The 25045-nt window shown below is 37.9% G+C and overlaps 2 protein-coding genes across 3 annotated transcripts in view; one reads left to right on the top strand and one right to left on the bottom strand.

Moving 5' to 3' along the window:
• Window positions 1–1905: 1905 nt before the first annotated feature.
• On the top strand, window positions 1906–14308 carry LOC122543558 (transcription factor Sox-7-like). Its single transcript, XM_043682378.1, has 2 exons — window positions 1906–2246; window positions 11307–14308. The coding sequence occupies exons 1-2, from the start codon at window positions 2018–2020 to the stop codon at window positions 12170–12172; spliced, it is 1095 nt and encodes a 364-aa protein (XP_043538313.1). The 5' UTR covers window positions 1906–2017; the 3' UTR covers window positions 12173–14308.
• A 430-nt stretch (window positions 14309–14738) lies between these two features.
• The window catches only part of c3h8orf74 (chromosome 3 C8orf74 homolog), a 35640-nt gene continuing 25333 nt past the window's right edge, over window positions 14739–25045 (bottom strand). Inside the window, exons 3-4 of one of the 2 annotated variants that reach the window (XM_043682373.1) lie at window positions 23259–23458; window positions 14739–15449 (exon numbers count right to left, since the gene is read on the bottom strand). In XM_043682373.1, coding sequence (XP_043538308.1) covers window positions 15252–15449; window positions 23259–23458 — 398 coding nt within the window. In that variant the 3' untranslated portion in view covers window positions 14739–15251. Of the gene's footprint in view, window positions 15450–23258; window positions 23663–25045 lie in introns of both variants that reach the window. The other variant, XM_043682366.1, reaches the window with a different exon arrangement.

Raw genomic sequence — 25045 nt, 5'->3', positions numbered from 1 at the left:
AAAGGTGCTATGTATGCAGAGAATCCAGTGATGGAAATTAAATCTAATGCCCTCTGTCTTTATGAGATTGGGTCAGTCATGAATTGAATGCACTGTCCAGCTCTGGAAAAGAAATGCTACTTGTGAGATGGCAGCAAGTCCACAAATGGCCCTTGGAAGGAAGCAAGGATGTCAAGGTCAATGTAACTTTAACCGCTACTTACAGGTCGTTACAACTAAGGCTGCAAGGAGCAGGACTTTTAGTGACAAGAGCCTGTTTCCATTTTGTATACCTCTATGACTCTTTAAAGTCATAAAGTCAGAAATAATCAGCACGAAAATCTGCAAACAGATATGGTATGGGGCCTTAGCGAGTGTGCAAACATTTGGCAGGTGGAATATTATATGACAAAATGTGAGCCTATCGACTTTGGCCAGAAAAAAGAAAAAAAAAATATCATTGAAATCAGGGAGATTAAATAATGCTGTTGTGCAGAAGGATCTGTATATTTTCGTGTATGAAACTCAAAAGGTGAGCAAGTAATTAGAAAGGCAAATGGAATGCTGGCTTTTATTGCAAGATGATGAAGTATAAAAACAGAGAATTCCTACTGCAACAAGCACAAGTGACTCACCTATGCAGTACTATATACAGTTTGGCCTCCTTGTTTAAGGACAAATATTACTTGTTTTGGAAGCGGTTTGGAAGCAGACGTTCACTATACTGATTCCTCAGATGAAGCAGTTGTCTTTTGAAGGAAGATTGAGCAGGTTGGGCTTACACAGAGATAAAATGCATGTACAGGAATGATTATTTGGTCACTATGCTCACTGATTCTCAGGATGTAGGTTTGCTCATTGAGCTGGAAGGTTCATTTTCAGACGTTTCATCACCATACTAAGTAACAGCTTCAGTGAGCCTCCAGACGAAGCACTGCTGATGATTCCTGCTTTCTATTTATATGTTTGGATTTCTTTGGGTTGGTGATGTCATTTCCTGTGGTGATGTTATCTCCTGTGATGATTTCATTTCCTATGGTGATGTCATTTCCTGTTCTTTTTTCTCAGGGGGTGGTAAATGGGATCCCAGTCAACGTATTTGTTGACAGATTTCCGGTTGGAATGCCATGCTTCTAGGAATTCTCATTTTTGTCTCTGTTTGGCTTGTCGTAGGATGGATGTAGTTTCCCTGCCAAAGTGGTGTCCTTCCTTATCAGTATGTAGGGATACTAGTGAGAGAGGGTCATGTTGTTTTGTGGCTAATTGATGTTCATGTATCCTGGTGGCTAATTTTCTACCTGTTTGTCCAACGTAGGCATGAACACATTTAAAACATTTTATGAAATCCAAAATTTGGGATCTGATACTATCGCTAGAATTTATTTTTTGTGAATTATAGTGCAATCTGAGCACAAAATGAATTACTTCCTTGCAATCACTTCTTCACAACCATTTCTTTTGAAACTGCCTGCCTTATATTAACACTGACTAGTTAGATAACAACAATGTACAACTATTAACAAACTGAGGAAATTCCCCTCATGGTCAGAATGTGCCAATTTTGGATTGTACATAAATAATTGTTTAGGTTGGAACATTTATTATGCACAAACTCCTAAGAGCAGTATTGATAATACTTAAGCAACTGAATTCTGTTATAATTCTCTGCAAGTATACTTAAAGAAATACTAAAGTGTCTTCAATTTATAACACTGACATTGGAAAATAACCTTATTGAAAGTTGAAAGATTCTAAACAAAAGCTTCTTAAATTGAAATGTAATTTTAAGTTTGTTGTTACAAGTCTGAGCTGTTTGATTGCAGAACCAGTTCAGGGAGGAGCTTTTATTAAAAACAGCCTCATGGTCATTGGTTATATTTGCCATCACTGAGGGAATAAATGAATCTCGGACACACTTCCTGATCTGGGAAATTTTCTCACTAGATTTAAGCATCAGCATCGCTGTGTTTTAATCCTACTCAGATTTATATACATTTCCAAAAGTTGGGCAGATTATCTTTAATTGAAGTGATCTGTAATGGCTACAATAATGAGCCCATATTCATGGACAGAGGATTTGGACTCTCCTGCTGGGGAAGGAAAGCCCAGGGCAGGGCTTACAGCTCACGAATCTTCAGGCAGGAACAAAGCTGAACCACGAATCCGGAGACCCATGAATGCCTTCATGGTCTGGGCAAAGGACGAGAGAAAAAAGCTAGCAATCCAAAATCCTGACCTTCACAATGCAGAGCTCAGCAAAATGCTAGGTAAGTATATACAAAAACTGTTGCCTGGCATAAATACAACAAAGCCATCTGAAGTATTTTAAAATAAACTAAATATCAATTTTGTCATGAGGTAGATTTTTATTAGTCTGACTTGCTTTAATTTCTAAATATATTAGCAAATTGTTTTTACTAAGTGAATGTAGACACAAATGATTATGAACTGTCTAGGTCTAACTTGACAAAAAATGAAAATTTTCTCTTTGATAATTAAAATTTCATCACCTACTTTGGTTTTTACAAAACAACATTAAATTGTCCTAAAAGTTATTAACCTGTTTTAAAATATATCAGATATGTTACAATTTAACTTCTTGAAAGGATCATTTTGCATTGGAAAGAAAGATAACATATATAATTATCTTTTTGTACAAACAAAAAGTTATTCTGGAAATAGAATAGATTAAAATACATCACCGGAACTAACTTATGGTGGTCTTGGCATGGTATAATTGGTTAGAAAATGTTATCAGAGTTTAATTTGCTCATCAAAACGTAAATAGGGATATTATGTAGATTATTTTTAGATTCAACCATTTCAACAAATTACTTGCTACTTGCCAGAAAACTGAATCAAACTTGAATCACCAAAGTAGTAGTTTTAATTTGGAGTAAACATACATAATCAGCAGACAATAGTGAACTGTTTTGCTGTATTCGATGGTGAGGCACACATTCAGGGCTCTCCAGTCCTAGGCTACATTGATGTTGAAGAGATTTAGTTAATTACTGTAGTTAGCACTATTGAATTATATCTTGCTCAGCCACTCAAATTAAAATAAAATCTTTCAATACTTTTTTCAAATATCTATAGCTGATATGATATTTATACCATATCCAATGATTAATTTTAATTTTAGGTTTCATTGTGACAGTTTTCTTGCCTGATAATTTCAGATGGAATATGGTTCATCTCATGGAACGTCAAAGAATTAAATAGACTAAAAAGATTTTTTCAAAGATTTGAACACATGAAATCGTAATGGTTAGAGATGTCTGAGGCAGGGAGAGTCTCTATCAGACACAGAATTGAATGAATGGAGAAGATGATTAATGTGATTTAGTTTTATAATCACAGCAACAAGAACAGTTACTACTCTTCATGAAAAGCACCAGTGATACTAACAAGTTAGAAGTAAATTATTCCAAGACGTATTTTCTTATAAATAATTTTACCACTTTAATATACAGGTGAATATATACATTTTGTACCTTGGTCTCCAACTATATAGGTGATTGTGTTTTACTTGTTTCATTTCTTTTGAAACATACAAACTAGGAGCAGAGGAGTAGGCCATTGAGCCCTTTGTGTCTGCTCCTCTATTCAATACGATCATGGCTGACCTCCATCTCAAAGACAAATTCACACTTTCGCCCCAGCCCTTTGATGCCTTTAAAATATAAAGAGGTCATTTACCTCTTTCTTGAATAGATTCAGTGACTTGTCCTCTATAGTGGTAGAGAAGTGATAGTGCCTTTTGTGGTAGAGAATTCCACAGTGTGGAATTTGAGTGAAGAAATGTTTCCTTACCTAAGGAGTTTACTCCATATCCTGTGATTTTGTCCCCTCAGTCTAGACTTCCACACAGGAAAATCTTTCAGTTATCTCATCTGACATTTTGCTCCTTTCTTGAAGGTTTTACTCTTTTTAGATTTTGGAGGAAATTTATATAAAACATGATAAAAACAGAACGGGAAATTTACCACATGAAGAAAGAGCAGATAGCTCGCATTGTTTTCTTTGAAACCCAGAAAGCTGAAGAGAAATTTAATTGAAGTGTATAAAATAATGAGAGTCTTCGATAGAGTTAAGAAAACAAACCTGTGTTCTTTAACAGGGAAGGAAGTAACCAGTGGGCATTTGGGCACCACGGTGGCTCAGTGGTTAGCATTGCAGCCTCACAGCGCCAGGAACCCGGGTTCATTTCCAGCCTGAGGCGACTGTCTACGTGGAATTTGCATGTTCTCCCCATGTCTGTGTGGGTTTCCTCCAGGTGCTCTGGTTTCCTCCCACAGTCCAAAGATGTGCAGGTTAGGTGAATTGGCCATACTAAATTGCCACAGTGTTAGATGCATTAGTCAGAGAGAAATAGATTTGGTGGATTACTCTTCGGAGGGTTTGTGTAGACTGGTTGGGCTGAAGAGCCTGTTTCCACACTGTAGGGAATCTAATCTAATCTATACTTAGTGATTGGTTGAAGGATTAGAGGGGAATCAAGAATTTGTTTTTGCTAATGATATGGTTAGAGTCTGGAACTGACTATCTAAAAAGATGGTGGAGGCAGTAGCCCTCATCACACTTAAAAATCACCTGAATATACACTTGAAAAGGTCTGACTTACAAGGTTACAGACCAAGAAATGGAATTTGATATTAGGCAGGATGGTTGTTTTTTCTCAGCTGGTATAGACATGATAGCTGATTTCATGTGCTGTACATTTCTACGATTTCCATGAGGGTAATCTCACTAACTGTTTGGTAGTTCACACAAGTAGTCATTTTTCTCATAATTGGTGCTAGAACATGACTATCAGGAGGGTATTCAATCCATAAATGCATCGCAGTGGGCAAAGGTTTGTGTCTTTTAAGCAGCACAGTCACTCAGTGGCTAGCACTGCTGCCTCACAGCACCAGGGTTCGATTCCACCCTCAGGCAACTGTCTGTGTGGAGTTTGCATGTTCTCCCCATGTCTGCGTGTTTTTCCTTTGGGTACTCTGGTTCCTTTCCACAGTCCAAAGGTGTGCAGGTTAGTGGATTGGCCATGCTAAATTGCCTTTAGTGTCCAGGGATGTGTAGGTTAGCCATGATAAATGCAGATTTGTGAGTCTGGGTGGGATGTCCTTCAGAAGTTCTCAATGGGCCCCGCACTGTAAGGATTCTATGATTCTTCATCAAATCTATATTAAAACTTTTTTTTCCAGAATCATTTAATGATCAGGTATAATTCACAATTCACTGCAGTGGCTAAAATCAGTACAAATCAATGACTGCTCCTTGGATTGGTGTCCTTCAGATAATTTTAATCATGTCTATAATGCAGAAACCATCTAAATAGCAAACATTAAAATAATAATTGCTCATATCTTCATGTTAGTGTTTAATTTCAAATTTATATACCAATAAATATTCTCACTTTTAAACAGCTTCCTTTTAATACAACCTGAAATACATGACATTCTACAAACATCTTTTCGAATTTAAAATAGAAGGCACGCACATAGATAAATGTGTGTTGTTCTTGCAAGGTTCAATTCCTACAGTAGAGATAAAAAAGCAGAAAGAAATTAATTGGTGATAAAACTGGGGAGGAAATGTCCAAATATTGTCCTCCATTGTAACAATAATCAATATTACTATGATGTTATAATTAGTGGAAGAACAGAATAATTACATGCCAGGATAAATGTACTGCAAGGAAGAAAAAACCAGGAAGAGAGACCTAGTTGCTTCAGAGAAGGCACACGTTGAGAGAAAAACTTGTATTGATGTATGGTGAAGGGATTGGCACCAAATCTGCTGAATTTCTAAATATTTTCAACCCTTATGTCAATGTTTTTTTTCAAAATTATTGTTAAAAACAAAGAAAGTCATGGGGCACAGTGTGGAATTGAACAGGCCCTAGTAAAGCTTTGGGTTTCAGCATGATATTTCACAAAATTAAGCAAAAGGATTATTGAGGTACCTGTTCTATATTTTAAAAGACCAGCCGTGATCAATGCTCATTCTCGTATATTCATAAAAGGACATTTTGGAAAGTGGTAAAATGATTTACCAGTATTTAATATCAGCCAAAGCTTATTATCAACCACACTATCTCTTCCCGGCATTGATGGTATCAGCTTAAACCCTCAAAGGTGATTTGCTTATCTCTTAGACCAATTGATCTGAACATTTATTTAACATATTATTATACCTAATTCCAAAGAGAAATTCAGCTCAGTTGGCCGAATAGCTGGTTTAGCAATGCAGAGTAATATCAACAGTCTGGGTTTAATTCTACTATGGCTAAGGTTACCATGAAGGATTCTTCTTCTTGATGTTTCCCCTCACCTGAGACATAAGGAGTAGGCCATCTAGCCCTTTGAGCCTGCTTTGCCATTCAATAAGATCATGGCCGGTCTTTTCACTTAACCTGCCCTCTCACCATAATCCTTAATTCCTGTACTGTTCAAAAATGTATCTATCTTAACTTTGAAAATGTTTACTGAGGAAACCTCAGCCACTTCACTGGGCAGGGAATGCCATAGATTCGCAAACTTCTGGGTGAAGAAGTTCCTTCTCAATTCAGTCCTGAATCTGTTCTGTCTAATTTTGAGGCTATGCCCTCTTGTCCTATTTTCACCCACCAATGGAAACATGCTCTCTACTTCTATCTTATCTATTTCTGTCTTATCTATTTCCTTCATAATTTTATATGTTTCTATAAGATCCCTAGTAATTCTCAAGTTAAACCACCACCAGTTGTCTCTCTGAGAGAGTAGCCCTATGATCTGTTAAGACTTCTTTATCTTAATTCCAAAAAAAAGTGTCAATATTGTATTAAGTAAACTATACTAATATAGTTTTAATTACATTATCAGCACTGTAGTGAGGTTCAGGAGCTCACAACCCATGGCATCAACATTGACTTTAGGAAGCATAGTTTTTCTTCTGGCCCTGCTTTTTCACTGCATCAGCAAGTTAGTAAGTTAGTGGTAAATGCAGCCCTAAATGTCAGTATACCTCATTTGAGACTGACTGTGTGACTCAGGTAGTCTTATGTCACTTTAGTCTTTGTTTACTACTATGAACAAAGTGGAGTTATTGAAGTTTGCACAGATATAGCTGGAACATCTACTCTGCCACATTTCATTGTACTAAATTATGCTGCACTAATGACCATTGTCAGCAGATATAAGAAACAATCCAATGGCAGCTTAGCAATTTCCTGTGAGATTACTCTGAAAACAAAACTTCACAAAAACAACTGCAGATTTTGGAAATCTAAAATAAAAACTGAAAAAGTGCCAGAATCTCATCAGAAGTCAGCATCTGTGGATAAGGCAAATGATTTAACATTTGATGATGAGCTAAAGTTTTCAGAGATGAGGGTGGAGTGGACCCTTTACCAATTTGAGGTCTACAACTTAAACCTTAATTCATTTATTCTAGTGACTCATCTACTATTCCCACCATTTTCCATTTTTGTGTAAGCTTATTCTGAAATTGTCAATCTTATGAAACCTATTAAACGAGAGCATAGCATTTAACCCACTATAGAAAGTTAAACTCAACAAAGTTGAGAGGAATAATTGCAAGAATCCAGTTGCTTCAGTCATTAATAATGAAAGCTATGCACCACTCTGTGCCATAGCCCTTGCACACACCAGGCTGTGGGGCCGTAGACTGATTAGGAAGGTTAGAGCTCATGGAATACAGGGAGGACTAGCCATTTGGATACAGAACTGGCTCAAAGGTAGAAGACAGAGGATGGTGGTGGAGAGTTGTTATTCAGACTGGAGGCCTGTGACCAGCGGAGTGCCACAAGGATCGGTGCTGGGTCCTCTACTTTTTGTCATTTACATAAATTATTTGGATGCGATCGTCAGAGGTACAGTCAGTAAGTTTGCAGATGACACCAAAATTGGAGGTGTAGTGGACAGTGAAGAGGATTACCTCAGATTACAACAGGATCTGTACCAGATGGGCCAATGGGTTGAGAAGTGGCAGATGGAGTTTAATTCAGATAAATGCGAGGTGCTATATTTTGGGAAAGCAAATCTTAGCAGGACTTATACACTTAATGGTAAGGTCCTAGAGAGTGTTGCTGAACAAAGAGACCTTGGAGTGCAGGTTCATAGCTCCTTGAAAGTGGAGTCGCAGGTAGATAGGATAGTGAAGAAGGCGTTTGGTATGCTTTCCCTTATTGGTCAGAGTATTGAGTACAGGAGTTGGGAGGTCATGTGGCTGTACAGGATATTGGTTAGGCCACTGTTGGAATATTGCGTGCAATTCTGGTCTCCTTCCTATCGGAAAGATGTTATGAAACTTGAAAGGGTTCAGAAAAGATTTACAAGGATGTTGCCAGGTTTGGAGGATTTGAGCTACAGGGAGAGGCTGAACAGGCTGAGGCTGTTTTCCCTGGAGCGTCGGAAGCTGAGGGGTGACCTTATAGAGGTTTACAAAATTATGAGGGGCATGGATGGGATAAATAGACAAAATCTTTCCCCTGGGGTCAGGGAGTCCAGAACTAGAGGGCATAGGTTTAAGGTGAGAGGGGAAAGATATAAAAGAGACCTAAGGTGCAACTTTTTCATGCACGTGGTATGTGTATGGAATGAGCTGCCAGAGGAAGTGGTGGAGGCTGGTACAATTGCAACATTTAAGAGGCATTTGGATGGGAAGATGAAGAGGAAGGGTTTGGAGGGATATGGGCCGGGTGCTGGCAGATGGGAAGAGATTGGGTTGGGATATCTGGTCGGCATGGACAGGTTGGACCAAAGGGTCTGTTTCCATGCTGTACATCTCTTTGACTCTATAACTGTGCCCATTGACCATATAGTGGAGAGGCTGACACTCCATCATGACAGTCTGGCATTTTTAATGTTAACATTTTTAAAATTCTGTTCAAAGGCCACCCCCATCATTAGGATGTTGGGATTGTTAGCGAGTCATTGTGGAAGGTCCCAAATTGGCACTCCAGCATCAGGAACCCACCTGTCATCCATCAATGGATCAAAACCTTGCACATGGCCATGCTTGCCAACAAGTACTGGCACAATGCAGGTTGAGATTTGAAAATTCCAGCCGCAAAATAAAAAGTCATTGGCAATTTTACTATCTGTAAACTCATTAATTTGATGGTGAAAACTATCAGCTAAAGTCAAATGAAGATTAGATTCCCTACAGTGTGGAAACAGGCCCTTTGGCTCAACAAGTCCGCACCGACCCTCTGAAGAACAACCCACCCAGACCTATTCCCCTACGTTTACCCCTGACTAATGCACATAACACTACAGGCAATTTAGCAAAGCCAGTTCACCTAACATGCACATCTTTGGACTGTGGAAGGAAATCCACACAGACACAGGGAGAATGTGTAAACTCCACACAGTTGCCTGAGGCAGGAATCGAACCCAGGTTCCTGGCACTGTGAGGTAACAGTGCTAACCACTAACCCACCGTGCTGCCCAAATCCTGGTTAGGATTGCAAGTAGGAGTCAAGCTGCCTCTGATCAAGCTAATAATGATAAATACTAGTTAAATTAATGCAAGAAAAGTTTTTCACTTCTATTAAATATTTCATCTTTTGGTTTGCTGATGTGCTATTGAAAATCTACATGAGTATAATTTTTATTATGCCTATGTAAAGCGCACATTTTCCTCAAATTTAAACACAACCTATTTAACAAATTCCATAGAGCTGTGGAACACGTTTACCAGAGCTAGGGCTTAAGGACCATATGCTAGAGTACTGCTGTGCTCTGAATGGAAATTCAGAATTCAGTTATCATGCTTGACTTTCAACAGCCTTTCAGTTCCTTCAAAATGGGAAGAAGGGTAAGAACGATGGTAGAAATAGATATTTTGGCCTATTTCCTGTTACTACAGATTTTACGTATTTTCTTTTCACACTTCAAACCGGAAGAAAATAAGCCTATATGTATCAAAAGTCTTCCAGTGTCTCACTGTAAGGCCGTTTATCCTAGGCAGCTAGTTGCAGCAGACTACTTGTCAACTGAGGAAATTATTGTTAAGCTAAAAGCATTATCATCTTACAACTATAAAGGCTACTTTTCTTGCTTGGTCAACTGAATTGCTATCAGACAATTAGAGTATATTTTTCTTCTTTCTCTCCTGGAAGTGCAGATACTTATCATACTCTCTGGATGAGATCAACTTGGTCAGCACAATTTATGGAGCAAATCTTAGACATCAGTATTACATTTGTCAGTGCATTTACAAGCTAAATTCATTGGAGAGTTTCTATTTGGAACATGATGGGAAAACATAGATAAGAATTGTATCGGTGGACACAGGACAGATGTTACAATATCTTTTACTTAGGCAGCAAAGAAACTGTCATCATCATGATGATCTGGCCATAGACCAAATGAAACAAACAAAAATAAAGTTGTGGTTTGGAATTCTACAATAAAATATACCTTGGATTTTGTTTGCTTAAGTAGAAGGCGGTGTTTTAAAATTAACAGACTTTCCAAAGCTTCACTAAATTAATAAGGTTAAATTTAGAATTAATTGGGGTCAGTAAAAATATAAATTCTAGACAGTTGATATATGCAACGATTAGAACCATGAACATGCATTTCATGCACAAGTAAAACTTTCTTGAAATATCAACAAAATTGAAAACGTGTTAAGTGGCACTGTTTACTGGAACATTCACTAAACATTATATAACCACAGAAATGAAAACTAATTTTCAAAAACTTAATATGTGAAGTCACAATGTTGCACTAATATAGCCTCAGTTATTATTCATAATGCTTAACTACATTGAGATAAGATAAAGAAACTAATCAAATTCTGATAATGCTAAAATTATGCTTCCCTATTTATGCTTAACAGTCAATTTTTCAAGTCAAAACCCAACTAACAGTGGAGGCATGTGTGCTCAAATTGCAAGCTAGCCAACTGGAGAGTACATGCAAGTGACCTCCAGAAAACTACCTGGCATTTGCTTAGTTATATAAGGAGGGAGCCCTGTCAGGTTTGTGAAAGAAAATACAGCTGTAAATTCTGGCTCAGAATGCAGGATAATATTTAAGTCAGCATGATAACATTTTAATCTGATTTTAGTTCCCTTTTTTATTAAGACTAAAGTGTCTACTATTGAGGTTTAATTACCTTATAGTCATAGCACTGAAGAGCAAAAACGTTTTTATTATTTCAATGTGTCAAAGAATGATACCTTATAAAATTTATCCAATTAAAATATTCATTATTGAATTAGTGAAGTGATAAACAGATGATCTTTAATAATTTGTTGCAGATAAATATGTTTTTGAAACTTCTGATTGAATTCATGGGATATATTTTAGGTAAATCATGGAAAGCACTGACTCCTTCACAGAAGAGGCCTTTTGTAGAGGAAGCTGAAAGATTACGAGTCCAGCATATGCAGGATCATCCCAATTACAAGTACAGGCCTCGGAGGAAAAAACAGATCAAACGTCTCTGCAAACGTGTAGATCCTAGCTTCCTGCTCACCAACTTCCCCCACGATAAAGCTTCTGTCCGCGGTGGAAGAATTTGCAGGGGACCTCTGGAGGAGGAAGAGGATAAAGGCTATCCACGAGCCTCAAGACTTCCTGTAATCAGCAGATTCAGGGAAACACAGACAACAAACAACAGCTTTGACAACTATGGGCTACCCACTCCTGAGATGTCCCCTTTAGATGTGATTGATGCCGATCACAGCTTCTTTCCAACTCAGTGTACAGAAGATTCTCCTTCCCAGATGAACGGACTAATGTATCATTCAGACTACAGTCAAAGCCCTATCCAATGTGGACATCTCAGTCAGATTTCAATTCCCCAGAATAGATCTACCATGGTGCACTCTGCAGCCAGCCATCCTCCACCTCCTCTTTATTATAACCGGATCCAGCAGCCGGCTCCACAGTGCATGAACTCGAGCACATCAGTTCACCTTTCTCCTCCCCATGATCACCATCACCTAGATAATCTGGAACATATCACCCAAGCTGAGCATTTAGGAGAAGTGGACCGCAATGAGTTCGATCAGTATTTGAACAACTCTAGTCATCTAAATCAAGCAGGAATGGTAATTAATTCACATCTGCCTGATATTTGTTCACCAGGAGGCACAAATTCAGAGAGGAGCCTTATATCTGTATTAGCAGATGCTACTGCAGCTTATTACAACAGCTACAGTAGCTCCTAGAGCAAACAAATAGACTTATATTTTTCTGAGTGACAACAGTATTACTTAAAAAGATCTTTGGGCATGGAAATATCCTCAGGGTAGTAAAATAACGTTGTCATGCTTTTCAGAAATGACAGACCACAAAAACATTTATGTAGATAAATTCTTTTGACATTTATAAAATCAAACATCTATTTGGCTTGCCAACTCTTCTGTCACTGTTTTAAAAAAAACTGTAGCTTTTTTATGCTTGTAAATAGGTTAAGATGTATTTAACAAGTGATTTATAAGATTGTTTGTTTTCAATCTTTACATATGCTTTCTGAATGATTTCATAAGTACTGTCTTTCTTCATTAATTATTATCTTGATTGTTTTATTGCATCCTAAGCAAACATGGAAGTGTAATTGCACTTCTGATAAAATGGAGTCCATCTATATATCAGTCTCAGAAACTGCACATTTCACAGTCATGCAGTCCTATAACATCAGTATTTAAAAATATCATTAATGATGGAAAAAAATAGGAATTTTCATTAAAAATAATTCACCTCCCTTAGCTCCCTTCCTATCTACAGCACATGACTGCAGCGGGTTTAAGAAGACAGCTTACCACCCTCTCCTCCAGAGCAACTCGGGATGGCAGATAAATGCACCTACAATTCAACGTGATTTTTAAAAAAGGCTGATCTGACTGGCCTGTCATGAAAAAATGCTGATTCATATCTCGTTAAAATGAGTGTTTCATAAACATTACAAATTCTTTTCTTGGTTGTTGAAACCAAACTTGGCAGCCCTAAAACTTTTAGATTATATAAAGTGCATTTAAGTTTAATTGAACTAATAGCACCATTTTTGATTAGACCTAACATGGTGTTTCTAATATCTAAAAGCAATATGGTTGATTCTTAGCAATCGTCTGGACAATAGGAATGGGCAATAAGATCAGGCCTCGCCAGCAATGCCCTCAGCCCATGAACAAATAAAGAAGTCAAAAGGTCATACATAAGAACTATTAATTGCCTGAAAGAAGTTATATACTTTGAAAACTCACCAAATATTTACAATATTGAGGAAATTAAAAACTTTGTATTGTATAAATAATAAAAGATTATTGTTAACAAATTTTCAGAAGCTTTAATGGAAGTTATTTGCATCTGGTTACTCAGAAAATGTGCTAATATGAATACGGTGTAGGTGAGAGGAATTAGTATTAGGAAATATCTAGAAAGAATGTAGCCTATGCACTTTATTAATAGTTTTCTTTGTCAGTTATATCAGATTTATTAAGAATATTTTCGAGATCTTGAGTATAATTAAAATGAAATGTTTTTTTGACACACTAGTTTGAAATTGACCCAAATCATTACATTATAACAGTGATTATATTTTAAAGTACTTCATTGTCTGTAAAGCACAGTGAACAGTCCAGTGGTCATGAAAAGCATGATATCGAAATAAGTTTTTATCTGTTTCTTTAACAACAGTCAGTGCTCAATTATTCTCTACTGAGTGCTATCATCAATTATCAGAAAGCCTTTGCAATTCATTCAGATTGGTAAGAGACCTTGTTCTGATGTATTAATTGATCAGCAGTAATTTTGTTACTTAACTATACCATGACCGATTGACAAAGATTTATTTCCTGCTTTTGTAAATGTCTGTAAGAAATTTTAAAATATTAAATCTGTTGAACTTATACTAGCACTGAAATCTATCCATATCGTGTTTAGATGTACTTTATGATGTACATAATATGCATAGTTATTACCCTGTTCCAGTTTATTGATTCACCTAACTTTAACAGCATTTGATGAAATGCATTTAATAAAACTGACATTTTTGACAGGTTCACAACTGGATTGTAATTGCTGATGAAGCTATTAATAATACCATTCCAGAAAATTATTCTGTCTTGAATTCGTATAGACTTGTGAAGTAAAAATTCAATTGCAATTTACAATCTGTTTACTGAACTAGGTTGTGCTGAAATCTGTTTAACTGATTTAGAATAAAAAGAAATGCAATTCACTAACCAACCATGGCCACTGTCTGTTTTTCCAAGTTTGGGAATTTGATTCTGAACTGGCGGATGTGGACACAGCTCTGTTTCCTGCCTGATAACACTGTTTCTACTCTACATTCCCGCTCCATCAGGATGTTTGTAGTTATTTTACTACAGTCATCAGACTGAGGAACGAACACTTGATGTCAATCTGGAAAAACTCACTGAATAACATCATCTGGGACCAGTGACTCCATTAGGAGATCAGAAAGGGGTTATTTCTGCTAACAATTTGAAGTTTAAGTAATAGCAGAACTTCATATTTATGATGTATTTGGCTTTTAAAGATTATTTAATAAATATGAATGAAATTCTAATAACAGTGCATATTATAGTAAAGATGAACTTTTACAATAAACTTATGTGGGTTATAAAATTACTGTTTTATTAAATATCATGAAATTGAGGTTTAAAATTAACTATTATTTATCATGAACTAATAAGATAATAGTTATTCCAAATTATTTGAAATATGACCAATTCAGTAAGATATAAAAACCCCATGATATCCAAAAATATATAGGACAAGATTTAACTCATTGAAATCCCAACTACCTGTCAGAATTAAAATCCAGCATGCCGAGAAAGTTGGGTGAAGAATTCAGACAACTGGATGAAACAGAGCGCGACAAACAAAAATAAATCAGAGTAACTTCAAGACAAATTATTTGTTTGACACAATGGGAAGTATAATTATAAAGATACCATTTAATCTTGGCATGATCTAAATATTATAAAATAAAGTTCAAGTCATAACTCAAATGTTCACTTTAGACATTTGCTATTTGGTTAACAGGAAAAATGGTGAAAAAGATCAGCATCTATGACATGCAGAATATGACCACATCATTTTGAATACATAAATATACTAATGCAATAGCTAACAAGAAATTTCCAATAAATGTGAAAATGAAGATGGCTTTGATTATTGACTTTCATTCACTGAAATAACCAGATTTTTGCATATTGGGTATAAATTTTATTTTCTTGATAAAAATGTCACAATTATTAAAACTGCATTCTTATAATGTTCCTATTTCTTAATACTCATTCTTTTAGTTTTCATTTCCTTTGTAAAGGATCGAGATGATTTGGAACCTGGAAGGGCTGTGGTTGTCTTCTGGATTTTTAAATCTAGGATTTGAAATGCTGTTTCAATCTCTTTTTGCAGAATTTCAGAAGCTACCATTATCTGTATATCATGGGCATTCTTGACAAGTTTTTCTAGATTCTGAAAATTAAACAATTCAAAACAATACATTAAGAAAGAATGTCCAAATCAGCAAGTAAATATTAAACTAAAAAAGGGAAAGAGACTTAATCTTTTCAATTAATCTGCTGGATCTCCAAAATAATGCATATTATTTCTGAGATTCTACATTTCTTGTTGCACAAATTCTGCAGTGCAGAAATACTTTCCTCAGTCAATCAAACTGTCTGAGAATTATTATAACTACTTAGTCGAATGTCTCTCTGATGGATAAAGTTAAAAATCACACAACATCAGCTTATAGTACAATAGGTTTAATTGGAAGCCCTAGCTTTTGGTGTGCTGCTCTTTCAACAGGTAGTTGATGAAGGAGCAGTACTCTGAAAGCTACCTGATGAAGCAGCAGCACTCCAAAAGCTAATGCTTCCAATTGAGCCTGTTGGACTATAACCTGGTGTTGTGTGATTTTTAACTTTGTCCGCTCCAGTCCAACACCGGCTCCTTCACATCACCTCTGATGGATGTTTAAATTGCATCATATGTCAATTTTTATACGAGCTCGAACCATGAAGTTCGAAAAATTTGCTTCACGCCATAAAAAGACCTTTAGGGATCTACTGATTTTCTGCCTGATCCAGTCCACACTTGTGGAATAAAGCAAAAATGTGGCAAAGCAATGCCAGGTCTGGGGAATGTTTCCAAATTTCCTTGGAAGCACCTTGAAGAAAACTTGCCAGAAATTCTTACTGAATGAGGCAGCTGGTTAAAGAATCTGTCTGCTTGATTGAAAGCCTGAGGTAGATAACAAAGAACAAAGAAAATTATAGCACAGCAACAGACCCTTTGGCCCACTATCTAAATCTGTCACCTATCTTTTATGGATCTGTATCCCTCTGCTCCCTGCCCTTTAATGTATCTGTCTAGATACATCTTAAATGACGCTATTGTACCTGCCTCTACCACCTCGGCTGACAATGCATTCCAGGCACCCACCACCCTCTGTATAAAGAACATTCCACGCATATCTCTTTTAAATGTTTCCCCTCTAACCTTGAACTTGTAATCCCTTGTAATTGAGTCCCCCACTCTGGGAAAAGGTTTTTTGCTATCCACCTTGTCTTTATCCCTCATGGTTTTGTAGACCTCAATCAGGTCTCACCTCAACCCCTGTCTTTCTAATGAAAATAATCCTAATCTACTTGATCTCTCTTCATAGCTAGCACCCTCCATACCAGGTAATATCCTGGTGAACCTCGTCTGCACCCTCTCCAAAGCATCCATATCATTTTGGTAATGTGGTGACTAGAACTGTACGCAGTATTCCAAATGTGGCTGAACCAAAGTTCTAAGCAACTGTAACATGACTTGTCAACTCTTGCATTCAATACCCTTTCAGATGAAGGAAAGCATGCCGTATGCCTTCTTGACCACTCTATCAACTTTGCCATCTTCGAGGTACAATGGATCTGAACATACAAATCTCTCTGTTCACCAATTTTCCCCAGGGCTTTTCCATTTACTATATAGTTCACTCTCGAATTGGATCTTCCAAAATGCATCACCTTGCATTTACCTGGATTGAACTCCGAATGTTATTTTTTCACCCAACTCTCTAATCTATCTATATCCTGCTGCATTTTCTGTCATCTGCAGACTTGCTAATCAGACCATCTATACCTTCCTCCAAATCATTTATGTATATCACATTCAACAGTGGTCCAAACATGGATCTCTGTGGAACACCACTGATCACAGTTCTCCATTTTCAGAAACTCCCTTCCACTACTACTCTCTGTCTCCTGTTGCCCAGCCGGTTCTCTATCCATCTATCTAGTACACATGCAACTTCACTTTCTCCATCAGCCTACAATGGGGAACCTTATCAAACGCCTTATTAAAATCCATGTCTATGACATCTACAGCCCTTCCCTCATCAATCAACTTTGTCACTTGCTCAAAGAATTCTATAAAGTTGGTAAGACATGATCTTTCCTGCACATAACCATGTTGCTTATTACTGATTTTTCTTCCAAATGTAAATAGATTCTATCCCTCAGTATCTCCTCCAGCAGCTTGTCTCCCATTGACATCAGGCTCACCGGTCTGTAATTACCTGGATTACCCCGCTATCCTTCAAAAACAAAGGAAGGCAACATTTTTTTCCCTTTATTCTTTCATGGGCTGTATACATCACTAGTGAGGCCAGCATTTAACACACTGTCATTTCATGATACTTAATCATTAATCTTGAATCTCAATTTCATGCCCAATCCTGAATGGAGCAGCATTTAGGAATCAATGATACTTCTGTGGATCTGGTCATGTAGGCCAGGTTGGCAAAGGATGGTATAGTTTCCTCCTTAAAAGATATTAACAGGCCAGATGGGTTTTGACAACAATCAATAATCACTTTACAATCACCCTTTCTGAGACTAGCTTTCAGTTCCAGATTTTATTAGTGAATTCAGATTTCATCATGGTGAAGTTTGAGCACATGTCCCCAAGAGCATTATGCTGGGCTTCTGAATTATGAATCCAGTGCCATCACCACTATGCCATCTCCCCAAAATGGCATCTTGTACTGAAGTTCATACTAATTTTATCTCCTTATCTCCACTGACCTGGAGGCTGGGCATAATCCTGATTAGCTGAAGTTAGGTCCACAAAGTTTTCCAGACCAGAGCCATGTCCAGGAAGACCCAGCATTTGTTGGCGCGAAATTGTCAAAGCCAGTCAAATAAAGGGTCAAATTTGCAACCCTTCTTTGACTTTTAAGATAGGCCTGCAGGTTGGCTTCCCAATCAACAATATAGCTCTTGTAGTTTCCACCTCTACCTGCCACTCTAATTATGTGTATGAGTTCACCAAAAAAGTTAGCTTTAAATGCATAAAGCACTATTTTCTTTAATTTGTCTTCAATCTTTGAAGCATTAATTTAAACATTAAGTTACTCATCACAAATGGGAAGAGGGACTTCATTTTCTGTCTGTACTAACTCACTTTAAGGATGAAAACTCAGCGAGAAAGGAACAAAGAGGGGAAAACAAACAAGTAAAACTTCATGCGAGCTTCATGAAGTGTCAATCACTGGGACTATCTGTGAGAAGCTCTGCAGGCAGAACAATCCTGCCCTCTACTGTTAAAGTTGCTAAATGCAACTTTTTTTTAAGAATTAAAAGTTGAAACTTACAAGTTATGCTTTGTCATATTATCAAATGAATACATGATCCACTCACTAAATTATGGCGTGGATTGTCAGGATGACTCCTCTAAAGATTGCACAAAGATTCCATTTCCCTGATTCCCAATATCATTCCTGGGACTTCTGCACCCAAAACCTCTAACGTGTGTAGAGCCATGGAGTCATACAGCATGAAAACTGACCCTTAGGTTCTAACTATTCCATGCTGACCAGGTTTTTCATACTAAACTCATCCCATTTGCCTGCACTTGACCCACTAAGCCTTCCTATTCATGTATGTGTCCAAATGTCTTTTAAAGTTGTAACTACACTTGCATCTACTACTTTTCTAGCAGATAATTCTACACATGAACTCCCTCTCAGTGAAAACGGTGCCCCTCAGGTCCCTTTTAAATCTTTCCCATCGCACCTTAAAATTATGTTTTCTAGTTTTGAACTTCCCTCCCTTAGGGAAAAGACTTTTGCTATTCACCTTATCCATGCCCTCATGATTTTACAAACAGTTATATGGAGCTCCAATATGTCTTACTGTTAAGGAATTTTCTTGGAGTCAGGCCAGCTTTTTAAAGAATCATGGTTGATAGTCCTCAAAGGTATTACGAACCATGATCTGCTTGAGAGAATCTTTTGAAAGCATCTCTTTCATCATGTCTCCTATGCCTGGTTATTTCTCCTCACCCACGACCCAATGCCGTCACATCCACCAATAGCTTTACAAGCCCTTTGTGTCATGCCCATTGACAAAATACATATTGCATTTTACCTATATACCTGATCGTGGCAAGATGATGTGTAAAAGAGATTTTATGAAAATTTGTTCATGTATTATTTTTCACTACATTATGGAAGTCTTTTTATTACAGAGGAATAAAAATGCTAATCATCCAGACCTTTAAAGTATCAATAGTAGAGCCTACAATGCTTGAAACCATTAAAACCTATGTAAATAAACTTTGGGGAACTGGCAGCAGAGATCAAAGCTATCAATCAAGCAAGCTTAGGATCACAGAATCCCTAGTGTGGAAAGAGGCCACTCAACAATGACTAACCCATCTAGCCTGCACATACTTTGTCACGACAGATAATGTCACCATGGCCGTTCCACCTAACCTGCACATCTTTGGACCGTGAGAGGAAACCAAGCGCCCGGAGGAAACCTAGGTTGAGACATGGAGAACGTGCAAACTCCACACAGACAGCCACCTGAGGCTGGAATCAAATTGGGTCCCTGGTGCTATGAGGCAGCAATGCTAACCACTGAGCCACCATGCTACCCACAGCTGCACTTTTCAAAGGGGCTCAGGTTTTCAACGAAATATTGGTTTTTGGGCTCCCGGCCAAGCCTCAATTTGGATTCAACGGATAAGGCTATTGGTGCAGTTATAGATTCACAGAATCATACAGTATGGAAATTGATTCTTCAGTCCAACCAATCCATGCTGACCATAATCCAAACTAAACTAATCCCATCTGCCTGTGTTTAGCCTATATTCCTGCAAACTTTTCTTATTCACGTATTTATCTAAATGTCTTTCAAATGTTGCAACTGTACCTGTTCCACCACTTCCTCTGGAAGCTCACTCCACATACAAACCACTCTCTGTGTAAAAAAATTACCCTCATGTCTATTTAACTCTTTCTCCTCTCACCTTAAAAGTAGTTAGTAGGATATGCCATTGAAGTTTGAACTTGTTCTCTTCAACAACTTACGTCGAGATTGCTAAACCTCATGCAGTGCATCTATAGTAGTTCCTTCTATTGCCTCCAAAGAATATGACTGGAGAGTTTCCTAACCTCTGCATATATGATGGCTCACTTTCACTTCATGACTTGCAACAAGACCTCCTGTTCTCATCCATATTCAGCCATTCGGCAAGGTATCACAGCTTAGGAATCAGCCTAGAATGACTTTGACAACTTCTTGCAGGCATAAGAATTACCAGACTGGTTTTAAGTAGCATCAAAAGGGTAACTAGGGAGAGAATAGGGCCCCTCCAAGATCAACAAGGCGGCCTTTGTGTGGAGCCACAGAAAATGGGGGAGATACTAAATGAGTAGTTTGCATCAGTATTTACTGTGGAAAAGGATATGGAAGATATAGACTGTAGGGAAATAGATGGTGGCATATTGCAAAATGTCCAGCTTACAGAGGACGAAGTGCTGGATGTCTTGAAAAGGGTAAAGGTGGATAGATCCCCAGGACCTGATCGGGTGTACCCGAGAACTCTGTGGGAAGCTAGAGAAGTGATTGCTGGGCCTCTTGCGGAGATATTTGTATCATCAATAGTCACAGGTGAGTGCCGGAAGACTGGAAGTTGGCTAACGTGGTGCCACTGTTTAAGAAAGGTGGTAAAGACAAGCCAGAGAACTATAAACCAGTGAGCCTGGCCTCGGTGGTGGGCAAATTGTTGGAGGGAATGCTGAGGGACAGGATGTACATGTATTTGGAAAGGCAAGGACTGATTCGGGATAGTCAACATGGCTTTGTGCGTGGGAAATCATGTCTCTAAACTTGATTGAGTTTTTTGAAGAAGAAACAAAGAGGATTGATGAGGGCAGAGTGGTAGATGTGATCTATATGGACTTCAGTAAGGCATTCGACAAGGTTCTCCATGGGAGACTGATTAGCAAGGTTAGATCTCATGGAATACAGGGAGAACTAGCCATTTAGATACAGAACTGGCTCAAAGACAGAGGATAGTGGTGGAGGGTTGTCTTTCAGATTGGAGGCCTGTGATCAGTGGAGTGCCACAAGGATCAGTGCTGGGTCCTCTACTTTTTGTCATTTACATAAATGATTTGGATGCGGTCATAAGAGGTACAGTTAGTAAGTCTGCAGATGACACCAAAATTGGAGGTGTAGTGGACAGCGAAGAAGATTACCTCAGGTTACAACAGGATCTTGACCAGATGGGCCAATGGGCTGAGAAGTGGCAGATGGAGTTTAATTCAGATAAATGCAAGGTGCTGCAGTTTGGGAAAGCAAATCTTAGCAGGACTTATACATTTAATGGTAAGGTCCCAGGGACTGTTGCTGAACAAAGAGACCTTGGAGTGCAGTTTCATAGCTCCTTGAAAATGGAGTCGCAGGTAGATATGATAGTGAAGAAGGCGTTTGGTATGCTTTCCTTTATTGGTCACAGTATTCAGTACAGGAGTTGGGAGGTCATGTTGTGGCTGTACAGGATATTGGTTAGACCAGTGTTGGAATATTGCGTGCAATTCTGTTCTCCTTCCTACCAGAAAGATGTTGTGAAACTTGAAAGGGTGCAGAAAAGATTTACAAGGATGTTGACAGGGTTGGAGGATTTGAACTATAGTGAGAGGCTGAACAGGCTGGGGCTGTTTTTCCTGGTGCGTCAGAAGGTGAGGGGTGACCTTATAGAGATTTACAAAATTATGAGGGGTATGGATAGGGTAAATAGGCAAAGTCTTTTCCCTGGGGTCGTAGAGTCCAGAACTAGGGGGCATAGGTTTAGGGTGAGAGGGGAAAGAAATAAAAGAGACCTAAGGGGCAACTTTTTCACACAGAGGGTGGTACGGGTATGGAATGAGCTGCCAGAGGAAGCGGTGGAGGCTGGTACAATTACAACATTTAAGAGGCATTTGGATGGGTATATGAATAGGAAGGGTTTGGAGGGATATGGGCCGGGTGCTGGCAGGTGAGACTAGATTGGGTTGGGATATCTGGTCAGCATGGATGGGTTGGACACAAGGGTCTGTTTCCATGCTGTACATCTCTATGATTCTATGACTTTATAACCCCTCACAATATTGGACTCTGCTGATGTCTGCAGCCAAGCAACTGTGCTATTTCTTCTGGATGCTGCTGTTTCTAAGCAACACTCATTTAAGCATCAGCCAACACAAATTTAATACACAATAAAAAGAACAAGTATGGGTCAATTGCACATTGTGATCATCACAACAGTTTTTAGGAGCCAATTTAACCTCTCCTTAGGTGTGAAAAGAACTCCACTTTAAAATGTTTGAATTTTTAAATCTCTTGAATAAACACTGCAGATGTACTATGTTCCTACCTCAAGTACATTAAGGTTACATTTACAGAGCATCACAGTATCAACACAAAACAACTTTGCTTTGACCAATGCATAAAAGTAATAGTCAGGATCCAAGTAAACAGAGACTGCCTTAACAATTTACTTGGATCTGATCCTGAGTGAATCCTATTTGCCAACACACCACCTTTATAGGCCCCATACTACCATGATTGGGAACCATGTCATTGTTCCTTCATGATCACTAAGTTCAAAATGTAGAATTCCCTTTCAAATGGCACTGTAAGTGTTTGTACATCCCAAGGACTGCCATGGTTCAAGATGGCAGCTCACTGACACCTTCTCAGGGACAATTAAGATTGGGCAATATATGCTGGTCCAGCCAGAAAAGCCCTCAGCCTCTGAATAAACAATAAAACAAACACATCTGTTTCTGTTGAAAGCTTATGTACATTATCATATGTTGCCTACATTATAACTTATGCTCATCTGAATTCCTTCATTTTACTTCCCAAAAGATTGTCTCATAGAAAGATTTGTGACACAGCATACTAACATATAATGAACAGGAATGTGTGACTGATTAAAAGAAAGGTATAGCTCACTTACTGCTCTTTCAATCATTTCTTTATCTTGAAATTTAAGATCTTCATAAAATTTCTCCAGTTCTTGTTCATTTTTCAGTTGCATGTTCTCACGGAAAGCTGACATATCAGCCTGCAACTGAGCTTCAGCCATACTGAGTTCAGTCATGTACCGCTGATGTTTCCAAAGCTCAGTATCTATTCCATCTTTCAGAGGTGGTATATCTGGGGGTATGTGAACTTCAAGGTTATGCGTGATTTGATCAATCTCTCTGGCTTCACACAGTACAAATTGATAGAGACGATAATGTCTGAAGAATGTTCCAAAGAAATAATTGACTAATTGTTGGAGGCAACTAAGATTCAGTTTACATTGGTATTGGTTGCATTTATTTCTCAATTTACGAAGGGCCTCTTGCATAGTTTTCCCTGAAAATGAAAAAATTAAATACTCTTTTAAATTATTCTTTTTTCTCAATGTACTTGAAATATCAATAGTCATTTTGGTTTTGGGATGACAGTTCGGTAAGAAATATAAATAAAGAGGTATTGAAGATATAGGATGGATATTAAAAATCAACATAGTGGGAAAGGAGCTGAGCAGGTTTTTGGACCCGTGGAGTTCAGTGTGAAAGTAGAATTGTGCTGGCCTGTGTTATACAGAACCTGCAGATTGTGGAATTTTTGGAAACTTATGGCTTTCCAATGTCAGAAGTGTCTTCAAGTAGATTTGAGTGAGCTACAAGTTACGAGGTTTCAGCAACAGTTGGAAAATACCCATGCATATTTAAAGTTCTTTCAGCTATCGTTACAGAAGCTGTTCACTCTGCATAAAGCGAAAAGCAATGAGGTTAAAAACAAGGTATATGGGTGAGCTACCAAAGGTGAAAGAAGGACTTCGATCATGATAGTGTACAGTTTACAAATTAGCCTATTTATAAACCTTCCAAGTTATTTCTTCCAAAAGACTCCCTGGGAAAGATTTGTGACACTACACATTAACACATTCAAAAGCAGGTATTTGCTATGGATTAAAACACTTCATTGATTTTCAATCACTTTTGTTAAACTTAAAATTTGAGATTTGTTACATGTGCTGCCAGAGTTAGCCACTGCCAGCTAATAGTTGGGATAGAGAGGTGCTACCGAAATTCCTTCCAATACTGACTGTAAGAACTAGTTTGTTAACAATGGTAAAGGAATAACCATTACTGATTGGACTATAACCTGGTGTTGTGTGATTTTTAACTTGATTCTCAACAAGAGGCATTTGTAACAACAAGATGTAGTTATTCCTTGATAACAATAGGTACACATTACATTGGTTAGTGAATTTAATAGATAGCTGTGCGTCGTGGTGCTACTATGCAAAAGTAGTCATGCTTGTTGCAAACATTAAATCCTCCTCTTTTTACTTCTCTCTTTCCAGCTTGGTTCTTTCTGGCATTTGCTTAAATTTTCTTCTCTTGCTCACAGGATTCTTAATTTTATTCATGGCACTCCAAAACTGTTGTTTCTCAGCCCAGGTTCATTTGCAACTGCTCCTACAGATCTTACTTTTCTAAGGACTCTGTAACCACCAACTGTGACTAGATATTTTACACTCCTACTCGCCCACAATGTCTTCCTATCAGCTTTGAGATAAAAATTTTAATCTGGAACTCTACTTTGCCCTGATTTGGAGACGCTGGTGTTGGTCTGGGGTGTACAAAGTTAAAAATCACATAATACCAGGTTATAGTCCAACAGGTTTATTTGGAAGCACTAGCTTTCGGAGCACTGCTTCTTAATCAGGTTGTTGTGGAGAATACG

The sequence above is a fragment of the Chiloscyllium plagiosum genome, chromosome 3 (assembly GCF_004010195.1).
Source record: "Chiloscyllium plagiosum isolate BGI_BamShark_2017 chromosome 3, ASM401019v2, whole genome shotgun sequence".
NCBI lineage: Eukaryota > Metazoa > Chordata > Chondrichthyes > Orectolobiformes > Hemiscylliidae > Chiloscyllium > Chiloscyllium plagiosum.
The sequence above is the reverse complement of the archived record's forward strand: the minus strand, read 5'-3'. Positions and strand labels throughout refer to the sequence as shown.